This window comes from Trachypithecus francoisi, unplaced genomic scaffold (assembly GCF_009764315.1).
Source record: "Trachypithecus francoisi isolate TF-2019V2 unplaced genomic scaffold, Tfra_2.0 Lachesis_group10, whole genome shotgun sequence".
NCBI lineage: Eukaryota > Metazoa > Chordata > Mammalia > Primates > Cercopithecidae > Trachypithecus > Trachypithecus francoisi.
Genome location: NW_022681455.1, coordinates 109,342,870 through 109,366,399, shown reverse-complemented (window position 1 = coordinate 109,366,399; position 23,530 = coordinate 109,342,870). Strand labels below are relative to the sequence as shown.

Sequence of the window (23,530 nt, the reverse complement as noted above, 5' to 3'; positions counted from 1 at the left end):
GTGCCTCGGCCTCCTGAAGTGCTGGGATTCCATGTGTGAGCCACCATGCCTGGCCGGCCTTGCATTTTTGTCTGTAAGCTTTTTGCATCTCTCATCAAGCTCTTTCCAGGCTCCTCTGCACTGCCAAAAACTGGAAGAATGGACACCAGTTCTTGAACAATTCATGGGTCTGAAGGATGCTGGAGATACCCAGGGGGAAGGTGTTGGGTTGTATCTGAGAGCCTTGCTCAAGGAAGGTGTTACCCACACAATAGGAAACCAAACAGATGGCTCTGGCGGACTCAGATATCTGCCTAGATTTTGATCTGGTGCTTCCTTACACCCAGAAGTGTGGGGCAGAAATGGCTCATCTGACCTTTAGACTCCAGACTGCAAGCTGTTTTGTGACAAGACAATTAGGTAAGGTTACATCAGGGGTGTGCAGAGCTCAGAGAAACTGGGGAATGCCAACCAGAGGCACATGCCCTGAGAACACCCCTCCTCCCTTCTCTGTGGCTACTACATAAAGCTGTGCCTTTAAAAACAGAAAAAACTATTACGGCGAAACAGCCTCTAGAAAGAGAGATCTGTATAGACCTGTCTGTATTAAATACACTCTGAAACCTCTCATTCATTCATTCCTTCTGCTACTTACTGAGCCCTTTTTATGTACCAAGTACTATTCTAGCTGCAATACAGCCCAAGTACAAAACAAAAGACATTAAAAATCCCTGGCCTCCTGAGGCTTCTGTTCTAGCGGGAGGAGACAGACAGTGAACAGGAGAAATAAGTGAAATACACAGCATGTTAGACAGTGAAAAGTACTAGAAGAAAATTAAGTAAAAGAGGTGGGTAGGGCTGAGGGCAGGGTTTACTATCATAAATAGGTCATCCAGGTGGGGTATGATGGCTCACGCCTGTAATCCCTGCACTTTGGGAGGCCGAGGCAGGTGGATCACCTGAGGTCAGGAGTTTGAGACCAGCCTGGCCAACATGGTGAAACCCCATCTCTACTAAAAATACAAAAATTAGCCAGGCGTGGTGGCACACGCCTGTAATCCCAGCTACTTGGGAGGCTGAGACAGGACAATTGCTTGAACCCGGGAGGTGGAGGTTGCAGTGACCCGAGATCGAGCCACTGCATGCCAGCCTGGGTTACAGAGATAAGACTCCATCTCAAAAAAAAAAAAAAAAATACAAAAATTAGCCAGGTGTGAGGGCAGGCACCTATAATCCCAGCTACTCTGGAGGCTGAGGTTGCAGTGAGCCGAGGTCAAACCACTGCACTCCAGCCTAGGTGACAGAGCAAGACTCTGTCTCAAAAAATAAATTGGGCCAGGCATGGTGGCTCATCCCTGTAATCCCACCACTTTCGGAGGCCGAGGCAGGTGGATGACCTGAGGTTAGGAGTTCGAGACCAGTCTGGTCAATATGGTGAAACCCCGTCTCTACTAAAAATACAAAAATTAGCTGGGCGTGGTGGCGGGCACTTGTAATCCCAGCTACTCAGGAGGCTGAGGCAGGAGAACTGCTTGAACCCGGGAGGCAGAGGTTGCAGTGAGCCAAGATCGTGCCACTGCACTCCAGACTGGGTGACAGAGTGAGACTCCGTCTCTAAATAAATAAATAAATAAAGGCTTCAGGAAAGGCCTCCCTGAGGGTGGGAGTAACATTTAAACAAAGGCTTGCAGTCTTTTCAGGATAGAAAGGAGTGAGCTGTGCAGATATTATGGGAATGGTCACAGCCAGTGCAAAGGCTCTGAGGTAGAAGAGTGTGTAGTGTGTTTTAAGTATAACCAGGAAACAAAGTTGTTGGACAAAGTGAGCATACAGAAGAGTGGGAGGAGATGAGGACCCCAGGTACGTGAGTCAAAGGACAGATCAGTGAAGCCTCAGAAGTCATAGAAAGGACTTAGGCGCTTATTTTGTTTGAAATGGGGAACCATGGGTAATTTGGAGCAGGAATGATATTTTCTAACTTAATTTTAAAAACCATCAACTCTGACTGATGGATGAAGAAAAGACTGACTTGGGGGAAGGGGAAGGAATAAGTGGGGAGACCAGGAAGGAAGCTGCCACAACAATGAAGGTGAAGACATGCTGAAACTTCTCTTTTGGGAATAGAGAAAACAGCTGGGCGTCATGCCTGTAAATCCAGCACTTTGGGAGGCCAAGATGGGAAGATCCCTTAAGCCCAGGAGTTCCAGACCAGTCTGGGCAATATAGTGAGATCCCTTTTCTAAAGAAAACTGTAAACATTAGCTGGGCATGGTGGCGTGTGTCTGTGGTCCCAGCTACTTGGGAGGCTGAGGTGGGAGGATTGCTTGAGCCCAGGAGGTCAAGGCTAAAGTGAGCCAAGATGGCTCCACTGTACTCCAGCCTGAGTGACAGAGAGAGATTCTATCTTTAAAAAAAAAAAAAAAAAAGGCCGAGACGGGCGGATCACGAGGTCAGGAGATCGAGACCATCCTGGCTAACACGGTGAAACCCCGTCTCTACTAAAAAATGCAAAAAACTAGCCGGGCGAGGTGGCGGGCGCCTGTAGTCCCAGCTACTCCGGAGGCTGAGGCGGGAGAATGGCGGGAACCGGAAGGTGGAGCTTGCAGTGAGCTTAGTTCCGGCCACTGCACTCCAGCCTGGGCGACAGAGCAAGACTCCGCCTCAAAAAAAAAAAAAAAAAAAAAAAAAGAAGAGGGAAGGTGTACAGGCGTGTCTGAATGCCAAGCCACAGAATCAGGTGCTCTTCTTCTCCTTCTTCTTCTTGAACTTGCCCAGGTCAAATAAATTTGAAAGGCTTTTGGCTTGTTACAAGCTCTCCTAATTACAAAGCCAGCTAATTATTATCTAGAACTTGGCCAATTATCCCACGGGGTCCTGAGCTGGCCACCGTTTATGCTCTTGCTCATATGGAACAGGTTCAACCCTTCTGGGCAGGCCCCATTAGGTCCCAGTAGTAACTTTCCCTCTTTCAGCAGCAAGAGCCACACCCCAGGTATCTCCTGGCAGAAGAACCTTCAATAGGTCTCATTTGGAACAAGAGTTTCTCTAGGGCGGTTTCCCTGTCCCCACAGTCCCAAGTCTTGAAGGCCAATATAAGTAGATTTTCTAGGACCCAGAGAGTTGAAAGAGACCGAAAGAAAGAGAAGTGCTGTTCAACTAGCATTGATTTGGAAGTGAAGGTCAAGAGGGAAACCAGCTGAAACTGCCCATAAGCAAAAGACAAAAGAGGCCTTCCAAAGGCAAAAAAAAAAAAAAGCTGAATTCTAGCATCACAATCAAAATTAGTGAGAGGCAGGCCAGGCCTGGTGGCTCACACCTGTAATCCCAGCACTTGGAGAGGCCAAGATGGGAGGACTGCTTGAGCCCAGGAGTTCAAACCACTGCACTCCAGCCTGGGCAGCAGCGCAAGACTGTTTCTTTTTAAAAATCATAAAATAAAATAAACAAAATAAGTGAGATGAAAAGGTAAATGACAGCTTCTCCAAAGGGAAAGAGGGTTCACGTTTCCTTTAGAAAGGTGAATCAAGTCCCACTGAAGGTGCTGAGTTTGGCAACAGGGTAGTAGAGGGAACTGGATGAGAGACCTGGTTTTAGAAGATGAAGGCCTGGCCTGCAGCCCCAGCACTGTCAGTACCTGGCGGGGTGACTTGGGGGCAAGCAGTACAACCTCTGAGCCTGATTCCTCTTCTAGAGTAGGGGATGATGAAAGTTCCCACCTTGGACCACAGGGAGGACTAACTGTCAAGTCTGCAAGGTCGCTGGCAGGACCCACTCTCTAACCCTGTGCAAATGGATACAAATATTTGTCTTTCATCTGCTGGCCACCTTCAAGTAAACACTCTCCAAATAAACACCTTCTATCATTTAATCCTCCAGCTTGTGAGGTCTCTGAAAACTCTCTGTATCTATTGACAGAGATTAAGGAAAAAAGACCACTATCCTATACAAATCCTTCTTTAAACTGGTACTTCACATTCTTCCAAGCACAGAGCTGACATTCCCAAATACTCCTTCGAAAACTCCACCTCTGGGTCCTTCAGACACGCAAACTCAATATATTCATCACCAAGAACTAAGTTTCCTCCCCCATCTTGTTCCTCTTTTTCCTCTGTTTCCAGTGTTGGTCCAAAGGAACATTCTAGAAGCTGCTGGCATTACTTCTTGTTTAGAATCACTTAGGTGCTGGAAACCTTCCCCCAAATCAAAACTGTCTTATTGGTAGGGCGCGGTGGCTCACGCCTGTAATCCCAGCACTTTAGGAGGGCAAGGCAGGTGGATCACCCAAGGTCAGGAGTTCAAGACCAGCCTGGCCAATATGATGAAATCCCATCTCCACTAAAAGCACAAAAATTAGCCAGGCATGGTGGTGGGCACCTGTACTCAGTTACTCAGGAGGGTGAGGCAGGAGAATCACTTGAACCCATGAGACGGAGGCTGCAGTGAGCCAAGATTGCACCATTGCACTCCAGCCTGGGCGACAAGAGTGAGACTCCATCTCAAAACAAAAACAAAAATAAAAACCAAAAAAACCTGTTTCTTCTTCAGACAGGCAGGCACATAACGCCTCTCCCAACCTCGTGCTCAAAACCTCCATTGGGACAGTGGGAAGCGACTGTCTCTAGACGCTGATGTGCAAATGGATCACAGTCTTTGTGGAAGGCAGTATCTGCCAAAATCACAAATGCACATACCTGGGTCCAGCAGGCTCACCCGTGGATATTCATCTTCCAGATACACCAGAATGTGTAGAAAAAAATGTATATCCCAGGTTACTTTCTGCAGTCCTGTCTCCTAAAAGATAGGACACTACCCAGTGTCCCAGTGTCCATCTATCAGGGACTGGCTAAATAACCTACGGTGCAGGTAGCTATAAAAGGAAAATAAAAGAACATACTCCATAAATATACACACCAATTTTGTACCCTCGGAAATTAAAATTAAACATTTTTAAAAAGGCCAGACGCGGTGGCTCATGCCTCTAATCCCAGTACTTTGGGAGGTCAAGGCGGGCAGATCACCTGAGGTCGTGAGATCAGCCTGACAAACATGAAGAAACCCTGTCTCCACTTAAAAAAAAAAAAAAAACAAAATTAGCCAGGTGTGGTGGCACATGCCTGTAATCCCAGCTACTCAGGAGGCTGAAGCAGGATAATCACTTGAACCCGGGAGGCGGAGGTTGTGGTGAGTCGAGATTGCACCATTGGACTCCAGCCTGGGCAACAAGAGCGAAACTCCGTCTCAAAAAAAAAAAGTAAATATTAAAAAAAACTTTTTTTTTTAAATAAAAATAGGCTGGGCACAGTGGCTCACGCCTGTAATCCCAGCACTTTGGGAGGCCGAGGCAAGTGGACTGCTTAAGCCCAGGAGCTTGAGACCAGCCTGGCCGACATGGTGAAACCCCGTCTCTACTAAAAAATACAAAACTTAGCCGGCTGTGGTGGCATGTGCCTGTAGTCTCAGCTACTCGGGAGACTGAGGTATGAGAATCACTTGAACTAGGCAGAGATTGCAGCAAGCTGAGATTACGCCTCTGCACTCCAACCTGGACAACAGAACAAGACTCGGTCTAAGGAAGATATGTGCGGAGAGAGAGAGAACACACAGATATATTGTTGGGAGAAAAACAAGGTACAGAGCAGTGCTATCATGTGCTATGCTTTGTGTAAAAGGACCGTATGTTAGGAATTTACACTGGCATAAAGAAACAAGACTATGTTTGTATTTCCATAAGGAAACTCTGAAAAGGATACACAGGAGACTAATGAAATCGGTTCCCTGTGCCCTGGGGAAGAACTGGGTGAAGTGTGGATTGGGGCGGGAAGGAGACTTCACTGTCTGCCATATAGATATATACATAAGCTTTTTCATATATATATGAAGACGTAGATTTAAACTTATTTTTTAACCAAGTGAATAATTTGCCTATGAAAAGACCAGAAAGAGAAAACCCTCCATGAACCGCAACCCAAGGCCCACAGGTAACCCAGCCCAGCTGCCTCTGCAGCTGGGACCCAGGACCCTCTCCTCCCTCCTCCTTCCGTGTCCAGGAAGGCAGAGCTCCAGCCTTCTGCCTCCATGACCCTGCCACACCTTTAGGCACCCCACTTCCTCCTCCTGGAGTGCCCTTTCCTTTTCCTTGCATGGAAGATGCCCTCTTACTCATCAAGGCCCAGCAGGTGAAACTGACCACTCCTGGCCTCCTCTGAACACATTCTCACTCCAGTGGCATTCTCAGAGCCTACTGGAGTTACCCGCTGATAGGTCTCTCTCGGAGCTTTTCCGGAATCTCCCTGAGCATAGGGGGTGAGTCTTAGGCCTGGGTGCACTGGCTACTTCTCTGGATCCCCCACTCCCACGCCCATCCACCGCACTTTATTTTTTTCTTTTTTTTTTCTGAGATGAAGTCTCGCTCTGTCACCAAGGCTGGAGTGCAATGACAATCTCCACTCACCACAACCTCCACCTCCCAGGTTCAAGCGATTCTCTTGCCTCAGTCTCCCAAGTAGCTGGGATTACAGGCATGCACCACCATGCCTGGCTAACTTTTTTTATATTTAGTAGAAACGGGGTTTCACCATGTTGGCCAGGATGGTCGTAAACTCCTGACCTCAAGTGATCTGCCCACCTTGACCTCCCAAAGTGCTGGGATTATAGCCGTGAGTCACCGCGCCCAGCCTCCCATCCACCCCTCTTTGCATCCACAGAGTTTTCAATCCTGGGCATGGCAGAAGCACCAGCCTCATCCCTCCCTGATCAAGGGTGTGCCCTGGGTTCCCTGGCCTCGGGCTGGACAACCAGGTGCCCACATCCCGGTTGGGGTATCTACTCATCGAACATCTAGCCCCTGGGGTTGTCCAGGGAAATGCATTGGGTGGCAGCAGATATCTGAGGAGCTTGCTTATTTATTTATTTATTTAGAGACAGAGTCTCACTTTGTCGCCCAGGCTAGGGTGCAATGGCACAATCTCGGCTCACTGCATCCTCCACCTCCCGGGTTCAATCTATTCTCCTGCCTCAGCCTCCCAAGTAGCAGGGATTACAGGCACACACCACCATGCCCAGCTAATTTTTTTGTATTTTTAGTAGAGACGGGGTTTCATCATGTTGGTCAAGCTAGTCTCGAACTCATGACCTCGTGATCTGCCTGCCTCGGCCTCCCAAAGAGAAGATTACAGGCATAAGCCACTGCACCTGGCCCGAGGAGCTTTTAAAAATGTCATGTTCAAGGCTAGGCGTGGTGGCTCACGCCTGCAATCCCAGCACTTTGGGAGGCTGAGGCAGGCAGATCACTTGAGGTCAGGAGCTGGAGAGCAGCCTGGCCAACATGGTGAAACCCTGTCTCTACAAAAATACAAAACAATTAGCCAGGCATAGTGGTGCATGCCTGTAATCCCAGCTACTTGGGAGGCTGAGGCACGACAATTGCTTGAACCCAGGAGGCGGGAGTGGCAGTGAGCTGAGATCGTGTCATTGCACTCCAGCCTGGGTGACAGAGCAAGACTTCATCTCATAAATAAATAATAAATAAATAAATGTCAAGTTCAGATCTCCACCCTAGGAGATTGGCTTTCAGTGAATCTGCAAGAGGGCAAGTCTGCATGAAGTACCCCAGGTGATTTGATTTTTAGCCACAAGGATCTCAGTGGCTGGGACACAGCATTTTTGGCAGTGGGAGAACAGACAGGTATTCTTAAGCACGTGCATCATGAAATATATATATATATACACACATTTGTGTGTGTGTGTGTGTGACAGGATCTCTATCACCCAAGCTGGAGTGCCGTGGTGCAATGATGGCTTACTGCAGCCTCGACCTCCCGGGCTTCAAGCAATCACCCCACCTCAGCCTCCTAAGTAGTTGGGACTACATGCACATGCCACCACGCCCAGCAAATTTTTGTCTTTTTTTGATGCTAGGACCACAGGTGCATGCCACCATGCCTGGTTAAATTTTTTTTTTTAATCTTTGTGCAGATGGGGGTCTCGTCATGTTGCCCAGGCTGGTCTCAAACTCCTGGGCCCAAGTAATCCTGCGGCCCCGGCCTCCCAAAGCACTGGGATTATAGGTGTGAGCCACCGCATCTATCTGGCCTGAAATACTTTTAAAAGCCAAGCAGAAGCTGACAAGTTCAAGATCATCCTGACTCCTCTGGCCCTAGCTACACCTTGCCCCACTCTTCCCACCCCAGTTCTACACAACCTCCATGAGCAGGTCCCCTTTCTTAAGCCACAACAAACCTGTTCCAGTCCACCCTGAGCACCCTGCACAGTGGCAAGCAAGAAAATGCCAGTTTCGGCCGGGCGCGGTGGCTCAAGCCTGTAATCCCAGCACTTTGGGAGGCCGAGGCGGGCGGATCACGAGGTCAGGAGATCGTAGACCCTCCTGGCTAACACGGTGAAACCCCGTCTCTACTAAAAAATACAAAAAACTAGCCGGGCGCAGTGGCAGGCGCCTGTAGTCCCAGCTATTCGGAGGCTGAGGCGGGAGAATGGCGGGAACCCGGGAGGCGGAGCTTGCGGTGAGCCGAGATCGTGCCACTGCACTCCAGCCTGGGCTGGAGGCTGAGGCGGGAGAATGGCGGGAACCCGGGAGGCGGAGCTTGCGGTGAGCCGAGATCGTGCCACTGCACTCCAGCCTGGGCGACACAGCGAGACTCCGTCTCAACAAAAAAAAAAAAAAAAAAAAAAAAGAAAATGCCACTTTCTTCTCAACAAAGGCACTAGGCTTAGTCACTGTTTGCAGTGCACTGTTTGCTTAACACAGAAGCAGGCAGGGTGAAGAAACTGGTTTGGCTGGTTTGCTGGGTGAGAGGGAGCGCAGGGGATCTTTTGAACCAAAGGTAAAACATGGGAGACTTTCAAACAGCACCAAGTCCTCTTGGGGCTCTAATATTTCATATTCACTGAACGCTTGACATATCATCCTATGATATCTCCGTGCTATTATGCTCATTTTACAGAGAGGGAAACTAAGTCCTCGGCTGATGTCCCTAGGCTGGGAAGGCACACCGTCTGGACTTAAATCTAGGCAGTCTGACTCAAGAACCTTCTGAATTTGAGGACGATGCCGCCCAAACCTTGGGCAGAAGTGGAGGATTGGAGGCAGGTAAGAGGAAAGGAGGAGGAAGATGAAAAGTGCAGAAAGGGAGGAGGCCTACAACCCCCCAACAGTAACAAGAACAAGCTGGGACACTGGGATCCCTGGCCTAGGGAAACTTACATTAACAAAGAGGAAGAGAGAAAGAGAGAGAGATGGCTAGAGATGGGGCTAGAGAAACAGCGAGTGAGCATGCACCACAGATTTCTTTTTATTTGACCAAAGGTAGAAAACACTTAAAAATGACTATATGCCCTCCCATTTCCAGATTCAGTTTTGAGATCTCCCTTCCTGTCCTCCACAGTTCTCAGAGGGAAGCTATGAACACAGTATCCCCGGCACACACAGAGCATAATGGAAGGTTCTAACCGATCAAATTCTTCCCTGCCCATTTACAATCAACCTTAAGGGCTGGAACAAGTCCATAGAGTTTGAGAGTGAAAACATTGGCCAAGATAGTGATTTATTTATGTGTTCATTCATTTGCTCAAAATAACATTGAGAGTTTACTGTGTCCCTAGGAAATATCAATCACTGTTGAAATTATTCTGCTTTCTCTTTTTACGTTCCTTCCCACTGGCACGTATGTTCTGTCCAATATGCCGTAACCTCAGGGTTCAGCCTGGTGCTAACACACAACAGGCACTTACCTTTGTGAACTAAGTGAATGAATGTGCATACTTAATTTTCATAACAGATCAATAAGTATTACCGTCCCATTTTACAAGTGGGAAAACTGAGGCTCATAGAAGTAAAGTGACTTATTCAAAGTCAAATAGCTAGTGGCTAAAATTCAAACCTGGCTTTCCTGTACTTCCTCGCTGAAGGATCCATTCTCAAAAGCCTTGTGCCCCCAAAGGAGATAGAGCTGAGGCAGGATAGAAACCCAGTGAGGGGCCCGGCTCGGTGGCTCATGCCTGTAATCCCAGCACTTTGGGAGGCTAAGGCAGGTAGATCACTTTGAGCTCAGGAGTTCAAGACAACATGGTGAAACCTCGAATCTACTAAAAATAGAAAAATTAGCCAGGCCTGCTTGTGGGCACGCCTGTAATCCCAGCTACTCAGGAGGCTGAGGCTGGAGAATCGCTTGAACATTGGAGGTGGGGGTTGCAGTGAGCTGAGATCATACCTCTCTACACTCCAGCCTGGGCGACAGAGTGATACTCCATCTCAAAAAAAAAAAAAAAAAAAGAAAGAAAGAAAGAAACCCAGCAAGGATTGGATTGGGACAGGTGCCTCTTGGGGATTTTAGGGTTTGGGGAGCTTCTGAGAGATAGGAGAGCTTCAGCCTCTGGTGTATCTGGGGTTACTTTGAAAGCGAATGTGTAAGACACAAGGTGAGCATTTCGGAAGAAAAGCCTCACCCGATAAAAAGCCTTGGAGAGCAAATAGGGATTTCCATAACCACCTGGCAGAGAGGGGCAGGCAGGGCCCCACTAGGAGGAAGCAGCAGCCAGCCTTCCTTAAATGGCCTTGCCGGGCCCAAGACTTTCCACCTCCGCACCTCCAGAAACACAAGGCAAGGGCAGAAGGGTGGCCCACGGGTCTCCTTTCACAGTAAGCTCAGAAAGGAGACCAATTACTCTGTCACAGACATGAGTAATTGGGGAAGTGACTTTTACGAGTTTGAGGGGTAGGGGGTGGGGATCTGATGATGTAAGGTGATACCAAAGCTGGTTTCCGGGTTTGCTTTTTGAAAGTCTAATTATATTAGGGGGCCTGCATACTGTTTTCCGAACGTTTCAGCACATCCTTCAGAAAGGAGGGGAAATGGCTGGGCGTGGTGGCTCACGCCTAGAATCCCAGCACTTTGGGAGGCCAAGGCAGATGGATCACCTGAGGCCAGGAGTTTGCCCAGCTTGGGGAACAAGAGCAAAACTCCAGATTGTAGACCAGCCTAGCCAACATGGTGAAACCCTGTCTCTACTAAAAATACAAAAATTAGCCAGGCATGGAGGCGGATACCTGTAGTCCCAGCTACTCGGGAGGCTGAGACAGGAGAATCACTGGAACCCGGGAGGTGGAGGTTGCAGTGAGCCGAGATCACGTCACTGCACTCCAGTCTGGGCAAAAGAGCGAGACTCCGTCTCAAGAAAAAAAGGAGGGGAAATGCATGTATTTAATCCACAAAGGTGGGGTGCCTGTGAACTAGGTCAACCCCTCAAGCAGCCAAACCTCAACACTGAAATATAGGCCAAGTGTTTCCAAGGCCAGACTGCAGAGCAAGCAAAGGAAGAAAACAATCACTGGAAAAGCCTGCCAGCTTTTCTTTTTTCCGCCCCTGAATTAACTTACAGCTGTGGTTACTAGGCTAATACTTTAGAGATCACAAACTGTCTAATAGCCTGGGTTTCTCAAACTGGTATGTGCTATGAAGAAGGAAAATAAGCAGCAACTCTAAAGAACTGGTTTATTGGCCAGGCATGGTGGCTCACACATGTAATCCCAGCACTTTGGGAGGCCAAGGCAGGCAGATCACCTGAGGTCAGGAATTCGAGACCAGCCTGACCAATACGATGAAACGCTGTCTCTACTAAAAGTACAAAGGTGTAGTGGCATGTGCCTGTAATCCCAGCTGCTCAGGAGGCTGAGACAGGAGAATCGCTTGAACTCAGGAGGCAGAGGTTGCAGTGAGCCGAGATCGCACCTCTGCGCTCCAGGCTGGGCAACAAGAGCAAAACTCCATCTCAAAAATTAAAAAAAAAAAACTGGTTTATTATGGTGGAGTTTTTTTTTTTTAAATGGTCTTTATTCTAGAAGCTGGAGAGAAATCAATAGAATAAATACAAGGTTGAGATCATGGGGCCAGCCATGGCATGGGGCAGAGGAATGACCCTAGCAAACCACTCCAAAGTCCCCTGAGTTAAGACCCTACAGCTGGCCGGGTGCGGTGGCTCAAGCCTGTAATCCCAGCACTTTGGGAGGCCGAGATGGGCGGATCACGAGGTCAGGAGATAGAGACCATCCTGGCTAACACGTGAAACCCCGTCTCTACTAAAAATACAAAAAAACTAGCCGGCAAGGTGGCGGGCGCCTGTAGTCCCAGCTACTCCGGAGGCTGAGGCAGGAGAATGGTGTAAACCCGGGAGGCGGAGCTTGCAGTCAGCTGAGATCTGGCCACTGCACTCCAGCCTGGGTGACAGAGCGAGACTCTGTCTCAAAAAAAAAAAAGACCCTACAGCTACCAGTGCACAAAAAGTGACAGGTTTCAAGTTTCAAAATTCCCATGGAGTAAATTCTTCACGAAGTCAATGTCTAAACCTGGTGCCAGTGTTACATCCATCCCTTCACTTCCCTGCACTGTCCAAAGAGAGTCAGGCCACATCCCAAGTCCTAGCTGGCTTTTAAAATCACAAGCCAGTTCCTGAAATCGAACGTGTGATTTTACCAGAAGGGCACTTCCATCCTGGGGCGATTCCACATTGGACTGGTACAAGGAGACCCCACAGTCCAAAAAAGCCAAAACAAATATTAAATGTCAGGAAATCTGTCATGTGGGGGTGGAGGTCTGTGAACATAAAGGGAACTGAAACCAACCACACCAGAGGCCTGCGGATTCCGCGTGGAGGCTGCCTCTTCCCACTAAACCACCAGCCCCAGGGTCCCACGCCACCTCCCCGGCGTCTGACCCGTCTCCATCATCATCACCCCCTCTCGGAGGTCCCACACTATCAACACCTCCATTCTCAGCTTACTTCACGCTGGACACTAATTCCCCAAACACCTTTTTTCTTTGTTTTTGTTTTTTCAGGTTATTGAGGTGAAAAACAAGGAGAAAAAGGAAGAGAAAAGACCAACTGTGGATCAGATTACAGAATTGCTTTATGCCTTAGTTTCCTTACTTACAAAGTAGGAAGAATAATAGTGCCCACCCTCCTAATGTTCTAGTGAAGACTAAATGAGGTAAAATATGTGAAGCACATGCCCCAGAGTCTGAGGCAAAAGTGAGTATGTGTCACTATTAATTATTATCATATTAGTGTTAATATGTAATAACATTATTGGTTAACATGTAATAACATTCTAAGCTCTAAGGAGCTTAGAAGGGAGAAATAAAAACCAGACCAACCCATCTTGGTGTTACCAAATATCTTGGTGCAGAAAAACAAAGTCACCAGCCTTAGCACTGGGACACGCCAGACGCACGCTCAGATACAAGTTTGTTTCTAGCCCCTGCCTTGCACTCCAAGGCTAGATCAAGCTTGCCTCCCCCCAGAAGATGCTCCTCAATGCCCACTGACATCAAAATATTCAATCCCCAGCACTCTGGGAGGCCAAGGTGGGGGAATCACTCGAGCCCAGGAGTTTTAGATAACTTCTGATCCAATAGAAAGCTCTAGAGCACACAAAGCAAATATACTTCATCAGTCCAGCTGTAGTTTCTCTGTAAAAAACTTCGAATGACTTCCAAGTTCAAAAAAAATTTAAAGACAACAGCATGAATGCTAAAGATTCATGTGGTCAAAGACCGGAAAATAGACACAATGGAGGTGTTCCCTCAGGGGAATTGTGGGTGATTTCTCCTTAAAAAAAAAATGCCTTTTATTGTGATATCCAATCAACTAAAATCATGAGAGAGGAGAAAGTGGTTTGATATAAAGTAAGCACTCGGGATTCAGTGAAACCAGAAGAGAAACTAGCCCCTTCCCTTGCTCCCTGGACAACAGTGGAGTGAAACAAAGCAAACTCTAGATTATCACAACGATAAGCCTAGAAGTACATTGGGTGTATGCATTTTCATCCTGAGTCAGAACTACCATGCTTTTTTTTTTTTAAAAAAAGACCATTATTCCTGGCCAGGCATGGTGGCTCATGCCTGTAATCCCAGCACTTTGGGAGATTGAGTCAGGTGGGTCACCTGAGGTCAGGAGTTCAAGACCAGCCTGGCCAACATGGTGAAACTCCTTCTCTACTAAAAATACAAAAAATTAGCTGGGCATGGTGGTGGGCACCTGTAATCCCAGCTACTGAGGAGGCTGAGGCAGGAGAATCACTTGAACCTGGGAGCCAGAAGTGGCAGTGAGCCAAGATCACACCACTACAACACTCCAGCCTGGGCAACAAGAGTAAAACTCCGTATAAGAAAAAAAAAAAAAAAAAAAAAAAATCATTATTCCTTGGGGAAACAGTACCTGTATCAAGATATTTTGGTCCAGGCACAGTGTCTCAGGCCTGCAATCCCAGCACTTTGGGAGGCTGAGATAGAAGGATCCTTTGAGCCCAAGAGTTCGACACCAGCCTGGGCAACATGGAGAGACTCCTGTCTCTAAAACAATTTTATTTTATTTTTATTTATTTTTTGGGACAGAGTCTTGCTCTGTCACCCAGGCTGGAGTGCGGTGGCACTATCTCAGCTCACTGCAACCTCCACCTCCTGGGTTCAAGCAATTCTCCTGCCTCCTCCTGAGCAGCTAGGATTACAGGTGCACGCCACCATGCTGGGCTAATTTTTGTATTTTTTTTTTAGTAGAGACGGGGTTTCACCATGTTGGCCAGGTTGGTCTTCAACTCCTAACCTTGTGATCCACCCGCCTCGGCCTCCCAAAGTGCTGGGATTACAGGTGTGAGCCACTGCGCCCAGCCTTAAAAAAATGTTAAAATTATCCAGGCATGGTGACACATGCCTGTAATAACCAGCTACTAGGGAGGCTGAGGTGGGAAGGATCACTTGAGCCCAGAGGATGGAGGCTGCAGTAAGCTGTGATTGTGCCACTGCGCTCCAGCTTGGGCAACAGAGCAAGACCCCATCTTTAAAAAAAAAAAAAAGCTTTAATATCTATAAACAAAAGCCACAGCCCAGTAACCAAGAGAGGGCTGCTCTTCAGTCATCCCAGAGATGGTGCTTAATGGGGCCTGGGAGTCAGTTCCCAGTTCAGATACCTGCTCTGCTGACCCTGGGCAAGTAGACGTCACCCTCTCGGCCTTGGTTTGCTCATCTGTAAAACGGGAATATTCCTGCCGGGCCTTCCCACCCACCAGGTTTTTGCAGTCTGAAATGAGAGACTGTCTCTACAGTGCTGAGGGCAACAAGAGAAATACTAAGGCTTCTAGTAAGTGCCCTCAACCTCTGCTTTTTTATAACATGGTTAACAACCAGGCAGGGCTACCCCCTCCACCAGTGTTCAGTCGTAAACGTTTGGATCCCCAAATCTGTGTAAATTCCAAGGGGTGTCGTTTGAGCCAAGGAGAGAGCTTGCCCATTCCAACCCAGGGGTGTGGGAGTGCAATTTCTCGGCCCCTTTCCAACCCCACCCTACTCCGCCCAGGGACACCGGCGGCGCGCCCTCACCTCTGCCCAGGACGCGTCCTCTCTCCAGGTGCCGCCGGGGCACCGTGAACGTGTAGCTCTCGGCGTCAAAGCCGGGGTGGCAAGGCTCCGGCTCCTGGCAGAGCCAAGACGAGACCTGGGGTGGGGGAAAGGTAGATGGAACCGGGTGACTCGGAGGATTCCCTCCAGCTCACCGAAACCAACAAGGCCGCCCCTCCCTCGCTCCCGGCGTCGGGATTGGGGGAGGACCCCCGCCCCCAACCCCGCGCCAGGCGGGCAGCGACGTCACCCTCCCCCACCCCGAAACCTACGGCCGCCAAGCCCCCAGGAACTCCCGGAAGGGGGCCGCCGAGTCACCCCCTCGAGACCTAGCCCATCTTTCTTTTCGGTCTTCTTTCTCATTTTATTGGAGATGTCTTTATTCTCCCCAACTCCACTTTCCTTAGACTGGGAATGCACCACTCCTCAGAGCGAGGGGCGCTCCCACCTCCCCCGACCCCACTTTCTTATCCCTGGGACTCCCACTCCTATTTACGACCTTTCTTGGCATGGCAGGTGCCTTTATTTCTACGGATGCCCCTCTCCTTCCCTCGAGGATTGTCCCCACGACTCCTGGCTCCCCCTCGACTTGCACCGAGGCTCCCCTTCTCCACACTCCACCCCCCACACCCCGCTCCACGCCCCCACAGCCCGCCCAAGCCCACCCCGCGGACTCCGAGGCCAGACGCCCCCGCCTCGGTCTGCGCTGGAGGGGGCAGCAAAGCCGCGCTCGCCCCTCACCACCCACGCCCCACTGCCATCACTGCGGGGTCCGGAGCGCGCGAGGCTTCCAGGCCGCTCCGCTCCTCGGGACCCGAACTTTCTTGGAAGAAGGGAAGCGGTGACGACAGGAGAGGAAGGGGCGCAGGGCTGGGGCGGGGGGCTGGGGCGCAGAGTGTGCGGCCCGCACGCCTCCCTCGCAAGGCAGGGGACCCGAGGTACCTGCAGCAGCAGCAGCAGCGCCGACAGGCTGCGGCTCCAAGCGCCCATGGCTGGCCGGGGACGCCGAGCGAGGGCAGGGGCCGGGTGCGGTCGGGTCGGGTCGGGCCGGGCTGGATCGGGCTGGAGTCTGAACTGACTTCCGCGAGCTCACAGGTGCTTTGCAGTTCAGACGCCACTGAGACTGGGGTGCGCTGCTGCCGCCAGGTGTGCCACGGAGGGACCGCCCCCCGTACCGCTGATTGGCTGAGGGTTCACCTGCCGGCCACAGCCAATCAGCAGTGCGGACCCCTCCCCCGGACGGAGCTAACGGCCCGCCCCTCCGGCCTCGCGCAGACCCGGTGACCGTCTAGCCTGGAGTTGCTAGGGTCTAGGTGGGACGGTTCTGATTCCACTGGGTTCGAATCCCAGCACCGCTGGTGGCGCACTAAGACCTGGGATCAGAAAGGGCTTTTACACTTGGCTGAGTTCTTTTGTGTTTTGGGGTTTTTTTGTTTTTGTTTTTTTGTTTGTTTTGGAGATGAGGTCTCACCCTTTCACCCAGGCTGGAGTGCAGTGGTGCGATCACAGCTCACTGCAGCCTTGAACTGGGCTCAAGTAGTCCTCTGGCCCCAGCCTCTCTAGTAGCTGGGAGTACAGGTGCACATGACCACACCAGGCTAATTTTTTTTTCTTTTGTCTTTTTGTAGAGAGACAAGTCGGGGCGGACAGGGGCAGTGGGGGCGCTGTGTCTCCCTGTATTGCCCAGCCTGGTCTCCAAATCCTGGGCTGAAGTGATCCTCCTTCCTTGGCCTCCCAAAGTGCTGGGCTTACAGGTGTGAACCATGAGCCACTGAGCTAGCAGCCTAATTTTTTGTTTGTTTTGTTTGTTTGTTTGTTTTTTGAGACAGAGTCTCACTCTGTCTTGCCCAGGCTGGAGTGCAGTGGCACGATCTTGGCTCACTGCAACCTCTGCTTGCTGGGTTCAAGCGACTCTCCTGTCTCAGCCTATTGAGTAGCTAGGACTACAGGCTTGTGCCACCAGACCAGCTAATTTTGTATTTTTAGTACAGATGGGGTTTCACCATGTCAGCCAGGCTGGTCTGGAACTCCTGACCGCAGGTGATCCACCCTCTTCAGCCTCCTGAAGTGCTGGGATTACAGGCGTGAGCCACTGCACTCTGCCTCAATGGCCTAATTTTTTAAAAAATTTTTCTAGAGACGGGATCTCACTATGTTGCCCAGGCTGATCTCAAATTTCTGACCTCAGGTGATACTCCTGCCTCAGCCCCTTTATAGAGTTCTTATTTTTTAATCTAGTCTTTTTTTAACTGCAGGGCTCCATGGGTTAGTGAGTCAGCAAATTGATTCCCTAGGTCAGGACCACCTCCCAAAGCCTCAGTTTCTCCACCCTCCTAATGGGAATAATGATCAGAAATGTCTCCCTATGTTGTTGTGAGGCTCCCATACAATAAATGACAAATGTTTCTTGAGCCATAAATGCTCTGTAGAGAAGTGAGGGGTAAAAATAGTAACAACAGGGCCGGGCGCAGTGGCTCACGCCTGTAATTCCAGTACTTTGGGAGGCCGAGGCGGGCGGATCACGAGGTCAGGAGATCGAGACCATCCTGGCTAACACAATGAAACCCATCTCTACTAAAAATACAAAAAATTAGCCAGGCATGGTGGTGGGTGCCTATAGTCCCAGCTACTTGGGAGACTGAGGCAGGAGAATGGCGTGAACCCGGGAGGCAGAGCTTGCAGTGAGCTGAGATCGCGCCACTGCACTCCAGCCTGGGTGACAGAGGAATAGTCTGTCTCAAAAAAAAAAAAAAAATAGTAACAATAGGTGCTGAGCATTGAAGATTACTGTGCCAGTCTCTATACTAAGCATTTGACACTGGCCAGCTCTTTTTTTTTTTTTTTTTGAGATGGAATCCTGCTCTGTCTCCCAGGCTGGAATGCAATGGTATGATCTTGGCTCACTGCAACCTTCGCCTCTTGGGTTCAACTGGTTCTCCTGTCTCAGCCTCCTGAGTAGCTGGGATTACGGGCATGCACCACCACGACTGGCTAATTTTTGTATTTTTAGCAGAGACAGAGTTTCATCATGTTGGCCAGGCTGGTCTCCGACTCCTGACCTCAGAAGATCTGCCTGCCTCGGCCTCCCGAAGTGCTAGGATTACAGGCATGAGCCACCGTGCCCAGCCACTGACCAGCTCACTTAAGCTCATTTCAAAACAACCCAAGAGCTGTATTATTATTCCCATTTGATAGATGGGCAACTGAAGCTTGGAGAGGTTGAGGCCAATGAGAGGAGGCACAGGACTGGAACTGACCTCTCTGATTCCAGGGCCTTTCTTCTAACAATCAGCTTCATCTCATGTGGTCCGTCTTCCAGCTGGAGCTGCAGTTTTCAGTCTGTTTTTTGATGTTGACCTGGAAGAGACCTTTAGAGTTCACCCAAACCTATGATTTGCAAATAACTTGTTCAATATCACATAGGCAGGTCAATGTCAAAGCCAAAGACCAGAACCCAGGATCTTCTGACCCCCAGAGTGGGGCTCTTAATGCCACAGCCACACCGAGGCTACCACCACCTTCTCCAGAGAATTCTATCCCCCGTCAAATAATTTTAGGATCAAAACTAGAATAGATAGGGGCCAAAGGTCTCAGGTCCTGTGCCAGTGGCCCTCCAGCACCCACCGTCCTCCACCAAAAGACAAAAACCGAATAGACAGGCAAATGTGAGGTCAGACAACTTCCCTGTCTGACTGCCTGTGGCCAGCCACGTCTGGGTGGCTAGTCTACCCCGACAAGGGCACCTCCTTTCCCTTTATCCTGCAAGCCTGGTCAGAACTACACAGCATTAAGTGGAGTCAGCCACTCACTAGCCCTGTGACCTTGGGGAAGCCAGTGTTCTCCTTTGTATAAGGGAGTTGGCATGAACTAATACAAAAACAATTGCTAAGCAGAGTTCTTGGCTCATCATAGCAACTGCTCAATAAATATTTGAAGTGGGGGTGACTCTTTCAAAAGGCCCACCCCCTATTTCCCTTCCTCATGGGGAAGGCTGTGTTTGGAATATTTCACCCAGAGCTAAAGGTGCCTCTGAGCCCATCGAGGGTAATTTCTCAACTGCAGACGATTTATGGACAGCCCAGCGCCCCCCCTCCAACCTGTCCCCTCAATTTTAATGGGTTTCCAGTCAGGTCTTTTGGATGTCTGTATCTTGGCTCCCTCTGCTCTTAACCCACCAGGAGGCTCAGAGGGAAAAGGCTCTGGTATTTCCTTTCCCACTAGGATCGTGCTTTGAACAAGATAATGGAAATACAGAAAGAGGCGTTTCCCCCATGGGGCTGCACTGTCTGCTTATTTTTTCCTCTCAGTTATGTAAAAATACATATTTTATACCATCGCTGGGCCCAGGGAGCCTTTAGGGCTTTACTTTCTTCTACCCAGCAAGCCTTGGCCTTGTAACTCTGCAGCGACTCTCATCGACTCTTCCATTACACTCTGATAATTCAATAAAAAGGATTTTAGAAAACAATTAGGGGCAGCAAAGTCAGGTCAGGCCTGATGCGTTCTTCAGACTTCTCGCAAGTCCTTCTCCGAGCTCTAAAGAGTAGATCAGGTGTCCAGGGTGAGGCGGGAACACAGAGGGGCTCCTTGTGGAAGACAGGTGCTGTGTGACTTTCGCAACGCACTGAATTGCCTCTGTTTCCTGTTTGTTTGTTTATTTATTTAGTAACAAGGTCTTGCGCTGTTGCCCCGACTGGAGTGCCTCAGCCTCTTGAGTAGCTGAGATTACAGATACACGTTACCACGCCTGGCTAATTTTTGTATTTCAGTAGAGACAGGGCTTTGCCATGTTGGCCAGGCTGATCTCAAACTCCTGACCTACCTCAACCTCCCAAAGTGCTGGAATTACAGGCGTGAGCCACTGTGCCCAGCGTCTGTTTTCTCTTCTATCAAACAGGGATACCTCAGCGGGCCTGGTGGCTCACAACTGTAATCGCAGCACTTTGGGAGGCTACGTGGGAGGTGAGAAGATCACTTGAGCCCAGGAGTTTGAGACCAGTCTGGGCAACATGGTGAAACCCCATCTCCCCCCAAAAAATTATTTGAATTAGCTGGGCGTGCTCGCTTCGGCAGCACATACACTAAAATTGGAATGAATTAGCTGGGCATGGCAGTGCATGCCTGTAGTCCCAGCTACTCTGGAGACTGGGGTAGGAGGATCATTTGAGCACAGGAGGTTGAGGCTTCAGTGAACCATGACCACGCCACTTCACTGCAGCCTGGATTCACTTCTGGCTCTGCCATTAGTTGAGCAGCATAAGTCATTTTATCTCCAATATTTTGGTTTCCTCATCTGTAAAATGGGGATGTTGACAGCACTTAATTAATAAGGTTCTTGTAAACACTCTGCAAAGGTGAGTGATTAGCCCTCTTGGCCCAATACATTCCCTTTCCAGTTCTAGGCAAAACTGTGAGCTGCCCAGAGCCTCGCCTCCCACAGGCTCTCCTTCCCCCACCCCCGCCGCCAAAGCTCCTCAGGTTATCGCTTGCATCTACTGGAAAAAATTCGTTCACACTGGCCACGTTCGTCATTTCGAACCTCCCAGGGCCGACTGCACTTTAAGGAGGGCTCTAGAGAAAGACTTTTCTTCCTTCAGAGGAGTTGTAAATGCTGTCCAGGGCTTTTAACCTGTTGTCTGTGGATGGGCTCTCGTAGGGTAGGGTCCGTGAATCCCCTGAGACTGTACACAAACCTGTCCGTGCAGGTGATAAGGCCCATTGTTTTCCTAACATCTCAACTGGGGAAAACCCACACTCCAAGAGTTGAGCTTTCTCTGAGATCTTGCTGAGATCCGGCGCTAACAGTGGAATTTCAGGCATCACTGGGGAAAAGAAATGTTTGGCCAGAGGCCTTGCCCTTGAGATCACTGCAGGTAGATAAGAGAACCTGCCACCTGTCAGATAACAGACCTCTGCATGATGGGATCACAGACTCCAGGTTTCCTTATGGCAGAGGACAGACTTTCACTTCCTGGGTGTTTTGGCCACTGGCCTGCCTGGAAGCTAAAGATTAATCCTTCAGGCAGTCTTCTCCCTTTCATCTCCTGGCAAGGAGTGCAGTCATGGGGTTCAGACTGGGGTAGGAGTTGCCCCTCACCAGACTTCTTCGGAGAAGAGTCCAACCGCCAGCCCACTGGGGAGGAGTCCCCAGAGAAATTGGAATTGCTGGGGATTGCAGCCTGATCAGGCTCCTGGCTAGGTAGGTTAGAGGAGGTTCCCTTCCTGCTGCTCCTAGAGGCTCCTGACACCTCTGCTGGCCTGGCTGCCTGCCAGCGTGGAGGGGTGGGAACTGGCTATACCGCCTCCAGTTGAAACGGTGCTAACTGATAGGGGTGCCGCCCTTCCAGTCTGCAAAAAAAAAAACAGTTTTATGTAAAACACAAAGTAAAGAAAATAGTGTAACACACACTACGTATAGTATAATGAAACCCCAGGTATTCATCACCCAGCCCCAACAGTAGTTTTTTACAATTTTTAAAGTTTTTGTAAACTTTGTAATTGTACCAAATCTTTCATCTTTCTAACTTTGCATTCTTATTTTTGTCTTTGCAGGAATTTTTTGTTTGTTTGTTTTTGAGACAGGGCCCAACTCTGTCACTCCGGCTGGAGTATAGTGGCCCAATCTCGGCTTACTGCAGCCACGACCTTCTGGGCTCAAGCCAATCCTCCCACCTCAGCCTTCCAGGTAGCTGAGAAGGCAGGCATGAGCCACCACACCGGGTTAATTTTTGTATTTTTTGTAGAGACAGGGTTTCATCTTGTTGCCCAGGCTGGTCTCAAACTCCTGAGCTCAAACAATCCACCTGCCTCAACCTCCCAAAGTGCTGGGATTACAAACATGAGCCATCACGCCCAAATTATATATATATATGTGTGTGTATATATATGTATATATGTGTGTGTGTATATACATGTGTGTGTATGTGTGTGTGTATGTGTGTGTGTGTATATATATATATATACATATATATTTTTTTTTTTTTGAGATAGAGTTTTGCTCTTGTTATCCAGGCTGGAGAGTTGGAGTGCAATGGCATGATCTCAGCTCACTGCAACCTCTGTCTCCTGGGTTCAAGCCATTCTCCTGCTTCAGCCTCCCAAATAGCTGAGATTACAGGCATGTGCCACCATGCCTGGCTAAGTTTTGTATTTTTAGTAAACACAGGGTTTCACCATGTTGATTACACTGGTCTCGAACTCCACCCCTAATATATATAATATATATTATTTTATTATATATATAATATATATTATGTATTATTTATTTATTTTATTTATTTTTTTTTTTTTTGAGGCGGAGTCTCGCTCTTTCGCCCGGACTGGAGTGCAGTGGCCGGATCTCAGCTCACTGCAAGCTCCGCCTCCCGGGTTTACGCCATTCTCCTGCCTCAGCCTCCCGAGTAGCTGGGACTACAGGCGCCCGCCACCTCACCCGGCTAGTTTTTGTATTTTTAGTAGAGACGGAGTTTCACCGTGTTAGCCAGGATGGTCTCGATCTCCTGACCTCGTGATCCGCCCGTCTCGGCCTCCCAAAGTGCTGGGATTACAGGCTTGAGCCACCGCGCCCAGCCTGTATTATTTAAATATATAATATATTATATAAGATATATTTTGTTATTTAAATATATAATATATTATATAATACATATTTTCATATATTTTAAATATATAATATATTATATAAATTATAAATTATATTATATATAAATTATAAATTATATATAACACATATAATACATAATATATAATATATTATATATAATTATTTTTTATAATTATATATATATATATATATTTTTTGAGACGGAGTTTCCCTTTTGTTGTCCAGACTGGAGTGCAATGGTGCGATACTGGCTCACTACAACCTCCCCCTCTTGGATTCAAGCCATTCTCCTGCCTCAGCCCCCTCAGTAGCTGGGACTACAGGTATGCACCACCACGCCTGGCTAATTTTGTATTTTTAGTAGAGAAGAGGTTTCTCCATGTTGGTCAGGTTGGTCTCGAACTCCCGACCTCAGGTGATCCACCCACCTTGGCCTCCCAAAGTGCTGGGATTACAGGTGTGAGCCACTGCACCCGGCCCAAATAATAAAGTAAATCCCAGATAACATTTCTCCTGTAAATATCTCGGTCTGCACATCTGAGAA

General features: G+C 48.9%; 1 protein-coding gene and 1 long non-coding RNA gene across 3 annotated transcripts in view; one reads left to right on the top strand and one right to left on the bottom strand.

The window, feature by feature from the left end:
- Nucleotides 1–16,570, bottom strand: part of CDH1 (cadherin 1) — a 103,012-nt gene extending 86,442 nt beyond the window's left edge. The window contains exons 1-2 of one of the 2 annotated variants that reach the window (XM_033218806.1): nucleotides 16,326–16,570; nucleotides 15,366–15,480 (exon numbers count right to left, since the gene is read on the bottom strand). In XM_033218806.1, the coding sequence (XP_033074697.1) occupies nucleotides 15,366–15,480; nucleotides 16,326–16,373 (163 nt within the window). In that variant the 5' untranslated portion in view covers nucleotides 16,374–16,570. Of the gene's footprint in view, nucleotides 1–15,365; nucleotides 15,484–16,325 lie in introns of both variants that reach the window. The other variant, XM_033218805.1, reaches the window with a different exon arrangement.
- Nucleotides 8,692–13,243, top strand: LOC117087966. The gene is made up of 3 exons (XR_004438956.1): nucleotides 8,692–8,819; nucleotides 8,940–9,085; nucleotides 12,828–13,243. It is a non-coding gene; the product is annotated as an uncharacterized LOC117087966 (long non-coding RNA).
- Nucleotides 16,571–23,530: the final 6,960 nt, after the last annotated feature.